Here is a 13,488-nt window from a genome sequence, read left to right as displayed (position 1 = left end):
GAACATATCATCCATTTTCCTCTGTCGCCAAATACTGCCCAGGTGCCACGTTTTAAGACTCTGAGAATTAGTGAGGAAAGGCCTCTACCACTGTCCCAGCCATAAGCTGGGAGAGCCTGTCTATCCTCTCAACCACGAGGCATCAAAAAATAAAGAGATAATGACACCACTCATGCCTCAGAGCCCACATTAACTATTCCTGAAGGAGAGACCTTTATCAACAAACTATATGAAGTTCAGCCATAGATTCTTTTCCGTCCCCTTTTTCTTCAATCTAAAGTTTTGAGAACCTCCTTTCCTGATACTATAAGTTGGCTCCCACCTGTTTAAGGAACTTTGAGAGAAAGTGTCACAAGTCTATGACAAAGACCGGCAATAAAACCATGGCCATTCATGCCAGTGAACATTAAAAAATAAAAGCCAGAATCCAAAGGGGAAAAACTCCTGAGAAGTGAGTTTCCAGATTTAGGTAAAGATCTCACAATATGGCACTATTGTTATCAAAAGGGAAACACCTGTTTCTCAGTGCTCAATCATGAAATTTACCATAATGAGGAACATTTGGGGTTCCTTTATGCTGCTATGCTTCCTGCTGCTCATTCCCATCCCAGTCTCGTTCACTACTTTTCTTGTGAAGCTGTTTTCCAAACTGTTTTCACAATCCTGCAAAGCAAGTACCTTAACTTGAGTTACAGGGCTGGTCCCTCTCTTTTCATTTTTTATCCCGGTAGGTGAGACTGCCCCTGCTGTGTTTGGTGGCTGTGGAGCCGATGGCATCTTTGTTCCAGGTGACACCTGCATGCTGGCCAGCTGAGCTGCATAGAGCTGCTGCAAAACAGGGAAGACAAACATTACCTTTTTAAATGCCACCGAAATTGAGTTTCACGAAACAAAAAGCGAAAAGCAAAGCAAAACAAAACAAAACAACTTACCGTATTGTTAGATAACTATTTCTCGGACAGGCTTGCCATTTTCATTCACTACTTTTTTAAAGAGGAAATAAGAGAGACCAAATAATATAAAGAAAGAGTACTAGCATGAGAGCCATCGTCCTGTGTTCCTGATCCTTCTGTCAATCACTTTACGGACCTGAAGAAAGAGTTCGGTTGCTCTAGAACTCAGTTTCTTCGGTACAAAAAGGAATTTGACTAAATGGTTTCTATGATTCTTTCTAGTGCCTAAAATTGTTATAAAAAGTTCTTCAAATATCAGTATGCCCATTCATGTAATTTTAATATTCATGAACTAAGTAACTAATCTGAACTTTCCTAGGGATTCCTGGAAGAACATTGCTCTTATTCAATACTGACCAAGCCCCTCTGGGGAAGCTGATCCTTCTGGATGATAAGAATGCTGCCCTAAAGATCCCGGAGGCCCAACAGCAGTCACTGTTTTCTCGAGGTCTTATTTCTTGGCAGCATATAACATAATCCTCAAGAGAATATGGCCAGATTATAGACCAAAAAATGAAATGAAATGAAATGGAATGGAATGAAATAAAATAAAGCTTCTTTTTCCAACACAGGATGTTAAATCCCTAACTGTTGATTAATAGCTTTTGGGTGAAACTGGTAATAAATGAATGTGTTAACCTGCTATGGTTAACCAGAATTCTGATACCTCAGTCCTCACACTATTTAATGCTTGGAAACTCCATTCAAATATTTTCTTTTCTTCTTATAATCCAGATTAAGCCATTACCTTGATAGTCATATTTCTAGCATAATAAATAGAAAGCTTCCTAGTTCATCAACCACAGAGAAAATAGCTCAAACTTTGCCATATTAGTAAGGGGGGAAAAAAAAACAGGTGGTTTGTGTGTAATTTCCAGCATTACTATCATTCAGATGGACAAATAAAAAAAATTACAGTAATCAAAAACAGACCTTTCAGCACATGTAATTAAATGAAAGCTTAATAAAGAATAATTTGCAAGAGCCAGATGTGCTTATGTCATGATTGTTGCTTTCTTTGGAACAATTTTTCTAATATAACAAGCCTCTAAAGAAATTAAAGTTTCATAATTCTGTATGTGCAATGACTCAGTGGCAAGAAAAATTCACTAGTAAGAGTCAGTGAAACTGCTAGAACTTAGGGGGAGAAAAGGCTGCCTCTTCTGTTTCCTTTTTACTCTGTGGTATCCTTTTCCTTTGAAATGCAGCCAGGTGTCTTCAAAGGGGGCGGGGGCAAGTGAAGCTTCTGATATTTGTCTGCTTGGATAAAGCCACTGAAGAAAAGTTTTCTACTGTATGGAGTGAAGAAGGTTGAGAGCCGAGAAAGTGTCGGCCACACAGTATCCGGCGTCATGACCAATATGGCCTCCTACTGAGTATTAAAGAGTCATGGAATCTTAGAGACGCGAGAGTCCTTACATATCATTTATCCCTTCATTTTCCCTCAATAATTCACAAGATCAGAAGAAAGTCAATTTACTCAATGTTGACCTCCCAGGGAACTTCAGCTAGTGAAAAAAAAAAAAAACAAACACACACACAGAAAAACAAACCCTGAGGAACAAATCTATTTTTTAAAAAGCTGACTAAATTCAGAAAACCTTCAGATTGAACAATACAGATGTTTCTTGCTTTTTAGAAATAATGTAAATTGCTTTCTCTAAAGCTTTGATAACCATTTATTTCATATTGCAGAGATGCCGTACTCTTAGGTACAAAGACCCCAGAGATGCTGAGACTCCTCAGAATTCCTTGTGAGCTGTGATCACTGACCGTGCGTGGCAAGAAGCAGCATCGCCACATGCCCTGAATTTACAGAGCTGGGTCAGCTGGACAGTAGGATACCAGATAAGATTGAGTAAAATAAGCCTTGAAATAAAAACCAGAAAATAGAGCCCAATATAAAGATAGAAGGCGCTCATGAAAGTAAAAATGGTCACATCCTGTCTAACAAAGTATATAATTTTAGATGTAAGTACCATGCTTTTCAGACTGAAGACTTCAGATCTGACCTAGATAAAAAGAATGCCATTCACTGAATAGGTGCAGGTTTACCAAACGATTTCACAGGACACCTCATCTTCTAAGCTAACGTTAATTGAAGATGTTCTACATGCAAGTCTCTGTGTTAGAAGCTGTGGAGGATTCAAAGTCTTGCAACAAGCACATGGTTTTGGAGAACATGTAAGATATAGACCCTGAACATCTGATGTGCACCTTTTTGTGCCACTTACCACTTGTTTTTAAACCTGTGTTTAGTTGTGCGCACACGTCTTATCATGTTGGATAGACTGTAAGCTTACTGAAGTCACCATCCACCTGATTATTGCTGAATGCCTAGCAGCAAAAATAGTGCCTTGCACATGAAAGATAACCAATCAACATTTTCAGGATTAACATACTATATAAAATCACTGGCTGTTAGGAAGGACAGATATTCTCTACAAATGAGGCAACAGAAGTGGTATGTGATGATATTTGTCGCATATAACAACTAATTTTATGCTGCTGAGTTAAAAAAAAAAAAAAAAGGAAAATAAGCCCAGCCTAGATTAAATTATGCTGTTTCACTAGAAATTATTCTTTTGAAGTCATTTGTTAAAATGTTAACTAGAAAGTTTTTCAATAACTGCTAACTTCAGTCACCTGTCTCAAACTTTTCTGACACAAATTCTACTGTTGAGCAGCAACTGTGGGGTAGTACCAATTTTTCTTCTCAGTCTAATTAGTAATGAACTTTAAGTTTCTCTAAATGTTGCTGTATCCTTTTTTGGAAGAACACAAAATATGAGTTATTCAAATAAGTAGCTTTAGTTCAAAAACTCCTTTGTGGGTTAATGGTTTGGGAAAAAGAAAGGTTAAACTCTAATTAACTATGGCATAAGAGTTTACAAAAGTGTCATTCCAGATAGGATTCGGAGATCACAGTCACAGTGATATAATGATGAATATTCATTTCCAAACACAGTTGAGGTTTACAAAACCAACAATGTAGTAAAGCTTATAACAGGCTTAGCCAGAGTCTCATAAACATGTAAACTTTGGTGAAGACTGTTACTGTAAATATAGATTTTTTTCCATTTCAATTTTGAAAAATGTTCAGTGGTTGTTTGGGATATTATTTCTTTATCCAAGATATATAAAAGACATACAGTGCATACATGTAAAAAATGAGCCTAGCTAAATATTTTTTTCAAAATCATAAAATCACTCATTTTATGGGAGTATTTTAAGAAATGCTTTTACTATTTTATGGCTAAAAATATTCCACCTGTATTACTATTAGTTTAGGTTTAATAAAGTAGCCAGTATTAAGAGTTTTGGTACATTGAAAAATGCCATACTTAGCCCCAAAACTGAAGGAGTCTTCCTAGATTATTTAGTCTAGTCTCACCTCCTCATTCCGCTGACGCACGGAGGACTACAAAAGAGAAGTACCACGTCAAGACAGCATAACTAGTTCGCACTGGTATTAGGTGCTAAGGACACTCATTCAACATCACCATTTAAAGTAGAAATGACTGTATGATGAACCAACCATTACACCTTGCAGGCACATTCCAGCATTGATGAATCTGTTCCATGGTCAATCTTTATCAAACGCTTACCATTAACTACACATTGTGCTAAAAACCAGAGGTGCAACAACAAGCAACTTTGAAATAGTCCGTGCCTTAATGGAGCTAAAAAGAAAAACTGATATTAAGTAAATGCTTAGACAGAAATTATGAATTATGGTTAGGTATGGTTAGGTGCTAAGAAAGAAAAGTACAGAACGTCAAAGGACGATGGGACAAAGGTATGTAACATAGTCTGGAGAATCAAAATAGCTTCTCTAAGGAAGTAATATTTAAGTAAGAATTATCCAGGTGGAAAGTTTATAAAGAACATTCCAGAAAAAAGAACACTGATTATTATGGCTCCGAGGTAGAAAAGTAGATAAGATTTTAAGAAACCAAAAAAGGGCTAATGTGGCAAGACTATTAAGTGAGGGTGGAGTGGCATGAGGGGAGACTAGAGAGGGGCACAGTCTTAAAGGTCACATTAGTCATTTTAGACTTTATCCCTCAATAAAGAAGTTATCCAGAAAAAGTAGTGAACCAAAACCAAGATACAAAGAATCTTTCCTATGCTTTACCACTAATTCACTGACCAATCTTTTAAATACATTAGATTAAGAAAGTCCTATGAAGGGGCATCTGGGTGGCTCAGTGGGTTAAAGCCTCTGCCTTCGGCTCAGGTCATGATCCAGGGTCCTGGGATCGAGCCCCGCATCAGGCTCTCTACTCGGCGGAGAGCCTGCTTCCTCCTCTCTCTCTGCCTGCCTCTCTGCCTACTTGTGATCTCTGTCTGTCAAATAAATAAATAAATCTTTAAAAAAAAAAAGTCCTATGAAGAGTTCACAAATCCATAAGTATATACCTCTAATACTGTTTCTAGAGTAGCCTGAGACTAGCCTTAAAAAAACCTGTCTTGTGGGGCCCCTGGTGGCTCAGTGGGTTAAAGCCTCTGCCTTCAGCTCAGGTCATGATCCCAGGATCCTGGGATCGAGCCGCACATGGGGCTCTCTGCTCAGCACCCACTTACTCTCTGCCTGCCTCTCTGCCTACTTGCTATCTCTGTCAGCCAAATAAATAAATAAAATCTTAAAAAAAACAAAAACAAAAAACCACCTGCCTTGCATTTGGATCCTAGTGGTACTTTAATAACTAGGCCTACTTACATTCAACACAAAATGATACATCTACCCAACTCAGACTTATGGTAAAATTCTTGAGTGTCTTGGAGTATATACACTAGACTATGTCAGGACCTAAAAAATATATTGTGTCAGAGTCACCTTATAACACTATTGCCCTTGAGAAGAGAGGCTTGCTTTACCCCCAGTACAGCCAAATTCATGTCAGATTCTAATGAGTGGTATCACGGTGAACCTACTACTTAACATAATGTGAAATCTGCAGGTGTGTACATATACACTTGCTCTCAGTGATAAAATCATGTAAGATCTCCAGTGGAGAGCTCCATAGACAAAAAGGTGCGAGGCCCCTATTCTCATAATCACACGATTTTCACATGAGCACATAATCACTCACCCAGCCATCCAATCATCACCCCCATTCATTCATGGGTTCATTCAACAAGCATGCACTGTGCACTCACTCGGTCGGGTTCTGTGTCACACATTTTAAATTTATTATTTTATTTGGTTTTCAAAAATAATCATATAAAATGGGAATTATGATCTATTTTAGAGTCCGGCTCATTTTAAAGCTGATGTGCTTTAAATAAGCTATACAGTGAATAATAATGAAACCCATTTCCTGTTTCTAGTCACCAGACAAGAATCATTGTCCAAGGAGAAGAGAGATTCTGATGTTGCTGCTGTTCCAAGTTCTCAAATAGCAAACTATATTACCAGATGTCTTGCAGTGACTTTCTCTTCATATGGCACTTCACAGTCCTCAAATACGGAAAGTTAATGGTACCACCAGCCACCTTGAAGAAGCAAGGGGCACAATTTTGATCTAAACAACTCCCTTCTCCAGCCAATCTCCAAGCCGTAAGAGAAGACACTCGAAATACCCTAGTGACACATATTTGATAGACTGATAAAGTAAAAAGAACGATGCAGGGCATAGGTAGAAACAGGAGAACTTGATAAACATAGAAATTGTCAGAGGCTTTAAACTGGCACCACTACGCTCCAGTATATGGAAACCAACAGTAAAAAAGCAGGCACAGCTTCACACACTAGATTCTCTTTGGAGTAAATTCTCTTGTGTTTTGTCATTTCAATTAGAAAGGGCATTTTAAAGTGGCCTGTCGAAATCTGGCTTAGAGAGAAAGAAAAAACACTTTCCCTCAAATACAACTAGCCTATTGGTGGGTAACGAAGTATGGAAGGGAAGGGAAAAGGCTATTCTGTAAAAAAAAAAAAAAAAAGCAGATTCAACGGGCTGTCGTGAAAGCTTTCAACCCCGACCCTTACATTTACCCCACCTGCTGTAGCCCCATATGATATCTGGGAACCCCAGACCCCTAGCCCTGGTTAACTCAGATTCTGTTCTTGTGCGCCACACACTACGGGGGGTGGAGGGAGGCGGCGGGCAATCGGAGAAGTTGGAAGAAACAAGCGGGGTGGGTGAGAGGCATCTTTAAGGAAATGTCAGTATTTACTTGATTGATGCTGCCTAACACTAGGCCCCAAGCCTTGCTCAGTTCTCCAGGGACACCCTGGGTTTTGTTACCTTCTCAAAACAATGCTGATGACCATTCCTCTGCCTACCAAGCAAGGCACGCTATAAAGCTGGACAAGTTCAGCTGTGAGGCTGGGAGAGGGCGGAACGGAGACAGGGGTAATTAAGCAGCATGATTTAGTGCTTGTTCAGCACAGGGAAGAAAATATGTCAGTAACAAGTCATTACAGACTGGTTGCGGGGGGCTGGGGGAGTGCAGAGAAAGCTTAAAAATAATTTGAAAGAGATCACAAATACTTCTACTTCTCATAAACCTCCAATGTCAACAAAACGATCCAGGAAATATAGCTGTGGTTTTATGGAAGGAAAGAACTGAAGTCCTTGTTTTTCAGCATAGAAGGTACTTGTTTAGCTATACCCCTAATACTTGACACCAGAGAAAACTGGCTGTCGGGATAGGAGATGAGAAGGAAGAGGGGAAGACCGACCACCCCCACCCCTCACATATGGGGTTAATTTCCAAGTCACCCTCCTTGGTTCTCCTGCCATCTTCTTTCTTTTCCTATTAACCCCACTTGTTTGTCGTGATCCTACTCATCTTTTAAGTCTCAAGTCAAAAATCACTTTCCCTTAAAGCCTTATCTGATCCCTGCCAATTTCGTGCTCCCACCATATCTCTTCTACTCCCACGTACTCTATGGAATCTCTCTCTCTCTTTTTTTCATGTCTTGATCTCCCAGCAGATCCCAAGCTGTTTAATGGAAGGACTCAGTCTTATTTATGTCCTTAGCACCTAATATCATGCTGGACGTTTAATAGATGCTCTGTTAACAATGACTAAAACTCCTTTATTTCCTTTCTTGTCTCGGTCATTTTGGAATCATTATCATTTCTACCCACACCCTTTTCTTCATACACCTTTCCTCACACCTTGTCCAAAAGAACTCCAGAGATGGAAGTCATCTTTCTCTGTTTTGGTTTTCTTGAACCTATAAGCCTGTGGGTTCCTTATGTCACGCACCTATTTTCTTGCAGGCCAGATAACAATGTTAGCAGAAGAAAGAACTGTAATCATCATCTAATCTAATCCCTTTGCTTTAGAGAGGGGGAACTCAAATTTATTAAACAAAGGTGATTTGCATAAAAATACCAACTGGTGAGCAGAAGATAGATGGAAATTTAGAACCCAGATTCACTACCTGCCCCCTTCAGTGTTCGCAGGGACTCTCTTCTCCTTGTGTTCTGTTCTCTTAGGAACTCAGTGCAAATAGAATATGTACATTTTATCAGAGCTCTTGATCCGGACTACATAAAAGGATTGTTTTCCCACCATTCCCCTGGAATTCAAAGAGAACTGTATGCTATATGTGCTTGACAAGTAATCCCTGGGCACCGGAGAATAATTTATGTTGTAGAATTTTATTTTAATATTTGTTTTAAAAGGTACAAATTTTAAAAATCAACTATAGTAATTAGCTTAAGGTAATTATAATCACGTTAAGGTGTTTTCAGATTTTTAAAATGAAAGTTTATGCAAATACACACAAAGGGCCAAAAATCTGTCTCAGGTGAGAGTGGACCCATTTCAAACCCTTTGAGACTTCAGCTATTTGCCCTTCCACAACAACCAAAGGAAAAATAGGACAAGCATGGACTATAAGCCATTGGAAAGCCAGGACCTGTTTAATTCATTTCATTATATTCCCTGCAGCCTGCTCAAGAATGTCAAGTAAAGAAAAATGAATTGAAAAAAGAGTTTTCCTGGCTAGAGATCCTCTCACTTATTTTCTTAAGCACTGAGTAGCTCCTCTGACATAACCCGTTGTGCTTATGGGGTGGGGAGACAAGGGGAGAATAGGCTGGGTGTGGAGGAGACGAGAAGCTGTTAAAAAAAAAAAGAAAAAAAGAATGAAAGAAAAAAAAAAGGCAAAAGGCTCAGGTCAATGGTCCTACTTTTCATGAAGAGAACTTAAAAAAAAAAATCCTGTATCCATCAGGTTGAGCATCCAGGCAGTCATCTGCTACAACAACAACACAACACAACACAAAAAAAGGCAGAATTCCTTCTTGGGTTCCACCAATTACATCGGAATGAGTCCAGAAGAGCTTTTCCTCACGGAACATAGTTGCACAGTGCAAATAACGAAGTATAAACAAAGCAAACCCCCAATAATTTTAACCAGAAAACTCAGACTCTCCTTGCTACTTCCAAGTATCTTTCTTTCAGGGTGCCAAATAAAGTATGTAAATTCATAGCGCTTTATTTACAGAAATAAAGTTCAGTCATTGAAACAATTGGTACTTTGGTTCTCGAAGCAAGTTATTCAAACAGGTGATAATGAGGGCAGTTGGAAATCAACATTATGGGAATGAATCTGACTGTTTTCCTTCTGTTTCCAAGAGCTGGGCAAGCTCTCTGAATGTGCTCCAAGTGGTACAGCTTGCATTTGTAACGCTCCTTTAACTCTCTAGTCACAGAGCCGTAGCTCATCAGGGAAACAAACCTAAACAAGTGCATCTTGACTCTACCAATAGGAAATAAAAACTTGTCGAGGAGTCCAGAAGTTGGATTTGAAATCCAAGCATTATTTCCCATGACCTTTAAGTCACAGGGAAGTTTCAATGGGTATATATATTTGAGTACATGTGCTCAGTTCAGTAAAGTACATTTTTAGTAAATGAGTTAGGTTCCTAATACTTAAAAGCATTCTTTCTTTGTAACCGAAAGGTGTATTTTGGTTCAGATTCATTCAAAAATTATTTACTGAGTGGTTACTAAGGGCCAGGCACTATTTGGGAAAACAGAAGTGAGCAGTGATTTGGGGGAGAGGAGAGGAGAGGCGAAGACAGAGAAGATGATAAATAAGCATGCAGATATATGTAACTTGGATGCTAATATGTGCCATGGAATATTAAGTGACTAGGTATATGGATATGGAGGAGGGAGGATTTTTAAATATTGAGGAGGTCAGGAAAACTAAAAGAAGGGGCATGTGAGTAGAGACCTGAAGGAAGTGGGGGAGTAAGCCATATCACTACCCAGGGACAGCATCCCAGGCAGAGGCAATGGATGGGTGAATGTCCTGAGGCAAAGAGATGCTAGTGCTTAGAATGTGTGAGGAACAGCAAGGAGGCCAGTGTGGCTGGAGCAGAGTAAGCTAGGCAAAGGGTGATGGGTCAGATGTCAAAGAGAGGGCAAGGGAGCCAAATCATGTAGACCTCAAACACTATCTAACAGACTTCGGATTCCATTCCGAGTTTCCGGGTTTCTAGGAAACACCATTACAACAACATGGCAGACCTGGAAATCCCTCAGCAATACCCACAGAAAAGTCTGGAGATATGCCAGGACTGCCTTGCCTTGGCCCATGATGACTGCCAAGAAACCAGATGCTGTTGCTTGAAAAATATTCTACAACTGCTCAGCTTCTATGCCCTTCGATTTCCATCCATAATGAAGCCTCCAAAACAACAGAATGAAGACAAATACGAGTGACTATTCAATGAAGAAAAAAAAAAGGAAAGTTTTTATTTAAATTGTTAAAAATATATATTTGGGAAAACAAAAATTGTATGAAAGAAAAGTATAATATTTTCTAAATGCTGTTTTTCTTCACTTTAATCAATGGACAAAACAAATGCTGCTGGTTGGAAATCAACATGTTTATTATCAAAATGTTTTTAGTGTTTTTAAACTGAACTTGGTTTTTAATTTCTCAGGAGGCTGTGGAAGACTGAACATAAGAGTCATGCTAACGAACACAATTCATGCCTATGATGAAATGTACAGATTTATTAAACAGAAATTTCATATCAATAATATTAAAATGAAAGGTACATTTGTAATAAATATTCAGGGAGGTAAGGATGTATTTTGAATTCACCTTTAAGCAACCCAGTAAACTCGATAAGAAATAATACAAAATGTCTTCTTCTTATTTTACCCTTCTATTTTCTTCTGTATTTTTTAAATTCAAATAAATGGTTTACCGTGTTTCAGAGCCACCTCCACTAACTGTCATTTTCTGAACTACAAATTATTAATATTGCCAATTGGAGAAGTTCAGCATATTTTGCCGTATGTAAATATGCCATCTGTATCCTACAGTCGTACCCATGGCTTACTCCCTAATTAGCAGAAAGGAATGATACCTTATCCATGGCAGCCATGGTAAAAGTCATTCAAATAGTGTGTAATAAGCAGACAACACACTTTATTGTCACTATATGTGATGCTGATACATAGATCAATAATCCACCTTTAAAAATCCTTATAGCAGATGAAGCAAGTAATGGTTAACACAAAGTACTAAAGAAGACGCTTAGAAAAATAAGGGTTATCTGTTGCTGTGAGAGCCAGGACAGCACAGTGACTAAGAGGGCACACTCTTTTGTCAGAACTATGTAATCTAAGGCAAGGTTATTTAATCTCTCTAGGTCTTAAATTTCCACATCTTTAAAATGGGAAAAAAATAACAGTACCTACTGCAAAAGACTGCTGTGCGGAGTAAATGAGTTAATGCACATAATCTGGTTAGAAGAAGGGCACACTATAAAGACTCAATTCCTATAGGCTCTTATTCCTATCAGTATATTCTCTTGAAGAGATATCACTCCAAAGATCTTACTCAGAAAAACATCTGGCATTTTTATTCAGTTTAGCAAAAATGTATTAGGGATACAAAGATGAAGAAGATACGCAGCCTCTCGGGAGCTCACAGCAAGGACAAGAAGGAGAAGGGGAGAGAGCTCCACGATGATGAACCGCGCATAGAAGCACGTACAAATGGCTACTGCAACCCCATCCCTGGGAACTATCAGGGATTTCCCCCAGCTTTATTGAGATACTGGCAAAAATACCGTGTCAGGTTTAGGTGTACAACGTGATGATATGATATGTGAAATGATTACCACAATACTGTGAGTTAACACACCCATCACAGTTGGTTTTGACTGCGAACAGTTAGGGAAGCTCTGCTCTTGTGGAGGCTCTGGAAAGAGATCCTATGGTAACTAAAATCTATAGTAGCCCTGTAAAGTTATTTCACACACACAAAAGAAACAAAACAACAACAACAACAAAACCCAATAATCTTGAGAAGAAAGAATACCAAACTCTAGAATGCACAGTGTTTAGACTTAAGAGTTTCTATTCTGCTTTTATTAACATCCCTCCTCCCAGCCCATTCCCTCAGGCTGGCACCCAAAGACGGCTTCACAGAACTAAGATGATGACATTAAAGGCCAGTGTGGCTTTGGGAAGCCTGAAGATCTATAAAATGTGGCACTTCTCTAGTAAAAGAACCCTTCGCTATTCATTTAGGGAACAGGAACTTTGTTCTGTTCTTGTTTTGTTTGTTTGTTTGTTTTTGCTTTGTTTTGTTTTGTTTTTTGCTTTTTGGGGTTTGTGGGTTTTTTGGTTTTTTGTTTTGTTTTTTGGTCCATTGTTGGACAGAGAAAATCTTTAGGCAGTCAAGGTCCTAATTTAGGAGGGCTATTTCAGAATCTCAATACCTCGTGTAAGCCTACCATAACACCTCTGGAAAACTCTCATTACATGATGTAAAATCGCAGCTTTAGTTTGTTAAGAGGGCATGATTCCGAGTGGACCGTGAAATATTTATGTCTCTATGCAGCTCTTTGAAGGAATAATCTTATGTTTTTGTGCCTGTCGTGGGTCAGAGGTTCAAATCAGCACTTCTTTCTGTCACTCCTTATATGTTTTACTATAATTTACAGCTCAGCAAGAGGACTCATAAAACAAAAGTGTCTATTTTATTTCAGCAACTAATTCTAGTTAATCAAAGATTTCCAGCCAAACAACTCAGCATGAAACTCTGCATGGAAAATATGAGGAGAACAAAGCATTTTGTCAAATAACACATCTCATGATGTAAACACATATGTCTCTTAGAGGGAATTTTATCGTTTCCGCATTATCGGCGTACAAAAGGAGCATTCTTGTCGCAGACCCGGTGCGACTGTGGAGGCATCGTCATTGGAAACAAGAGCCTGATTAGGTTCCCACACAGATATGAATAGACTTTCCTTTTTTAGTGAAATCGCTGCTTTTATTCCTTTTTAAAACAGACTGGTAATTGTCACCCTAAAAACACTGAATTGTACTAGGGCAACATTTGTTTCTGCTCTTTTTTCCCATCTTTTTTAGAATCAGCCAATAACGTTACTATCCCTTCTGGTTGGTCCTCTTCTGGAAAGTCTGAGTTAATCCACAGCTGTGTGAATGTGAAAAAGGGACACAGCAGGCAAAGTCTATTGGGTCTCTTGTCTGCTAATAAAGTGCACAGTCTGCAGGACAGATGTTAAGAGGATCT

At 38.8% G+C, this 13,488-nt stretch overlaps 1 protein-coding gene across 18 annotated transcripts in view; it reads right to left on the bottom strand.

Annotated features, from left to right (window-relative positions):
• Nucleotides 1-13,488, bottom strand: part of SOX6 (SRY-box transcription factor 6) — a 609,548-nt gene that overhangs the window by 88,060 nt on the left and 508,000 nt on the right. For 16 of the 18 annotated variants that reach the window (XM_045066197.1, XM_045066194.1, XM_045066196.1 and 13 more), the window contains one exon: nucleotides 679-828. In XM_045066197.1, the coding sequence (XP_044922132.1) occupies nucleotides 679-828 (150 nt within the window). The remainder of the gene's footprint in view (nucleotides 1-678; nucleotides 829-13,488) is intronic. The other 2 variants (XM_045066201.1, XM_045066202.1) reach the window with 1 other exon arrangement.

The sequence above is a fragment of the Mustela putorius genome, unplaced genomic scaffold, assembly GCF_011764305.1.
Source record: "Mustela putorius furo isolate JIRA1106 unplaced genomic scaffold, ASM1176430v1.1 tig00003859_pilon_pilon_pilon, whole genome shotgun sequence".
In the NCBI taxonomy this organism is placed as follows: domain Eukaryota; kingdom Metazoa; phylum Chordata; class Mammalia; order Carnivora; family Mustelidae; genus Mustela; species Mustela putorius.
Note: the sequence above shows the minus strand (reverse complement) of the source record. Positions and strands in the feature narration are given on the sequence as shown.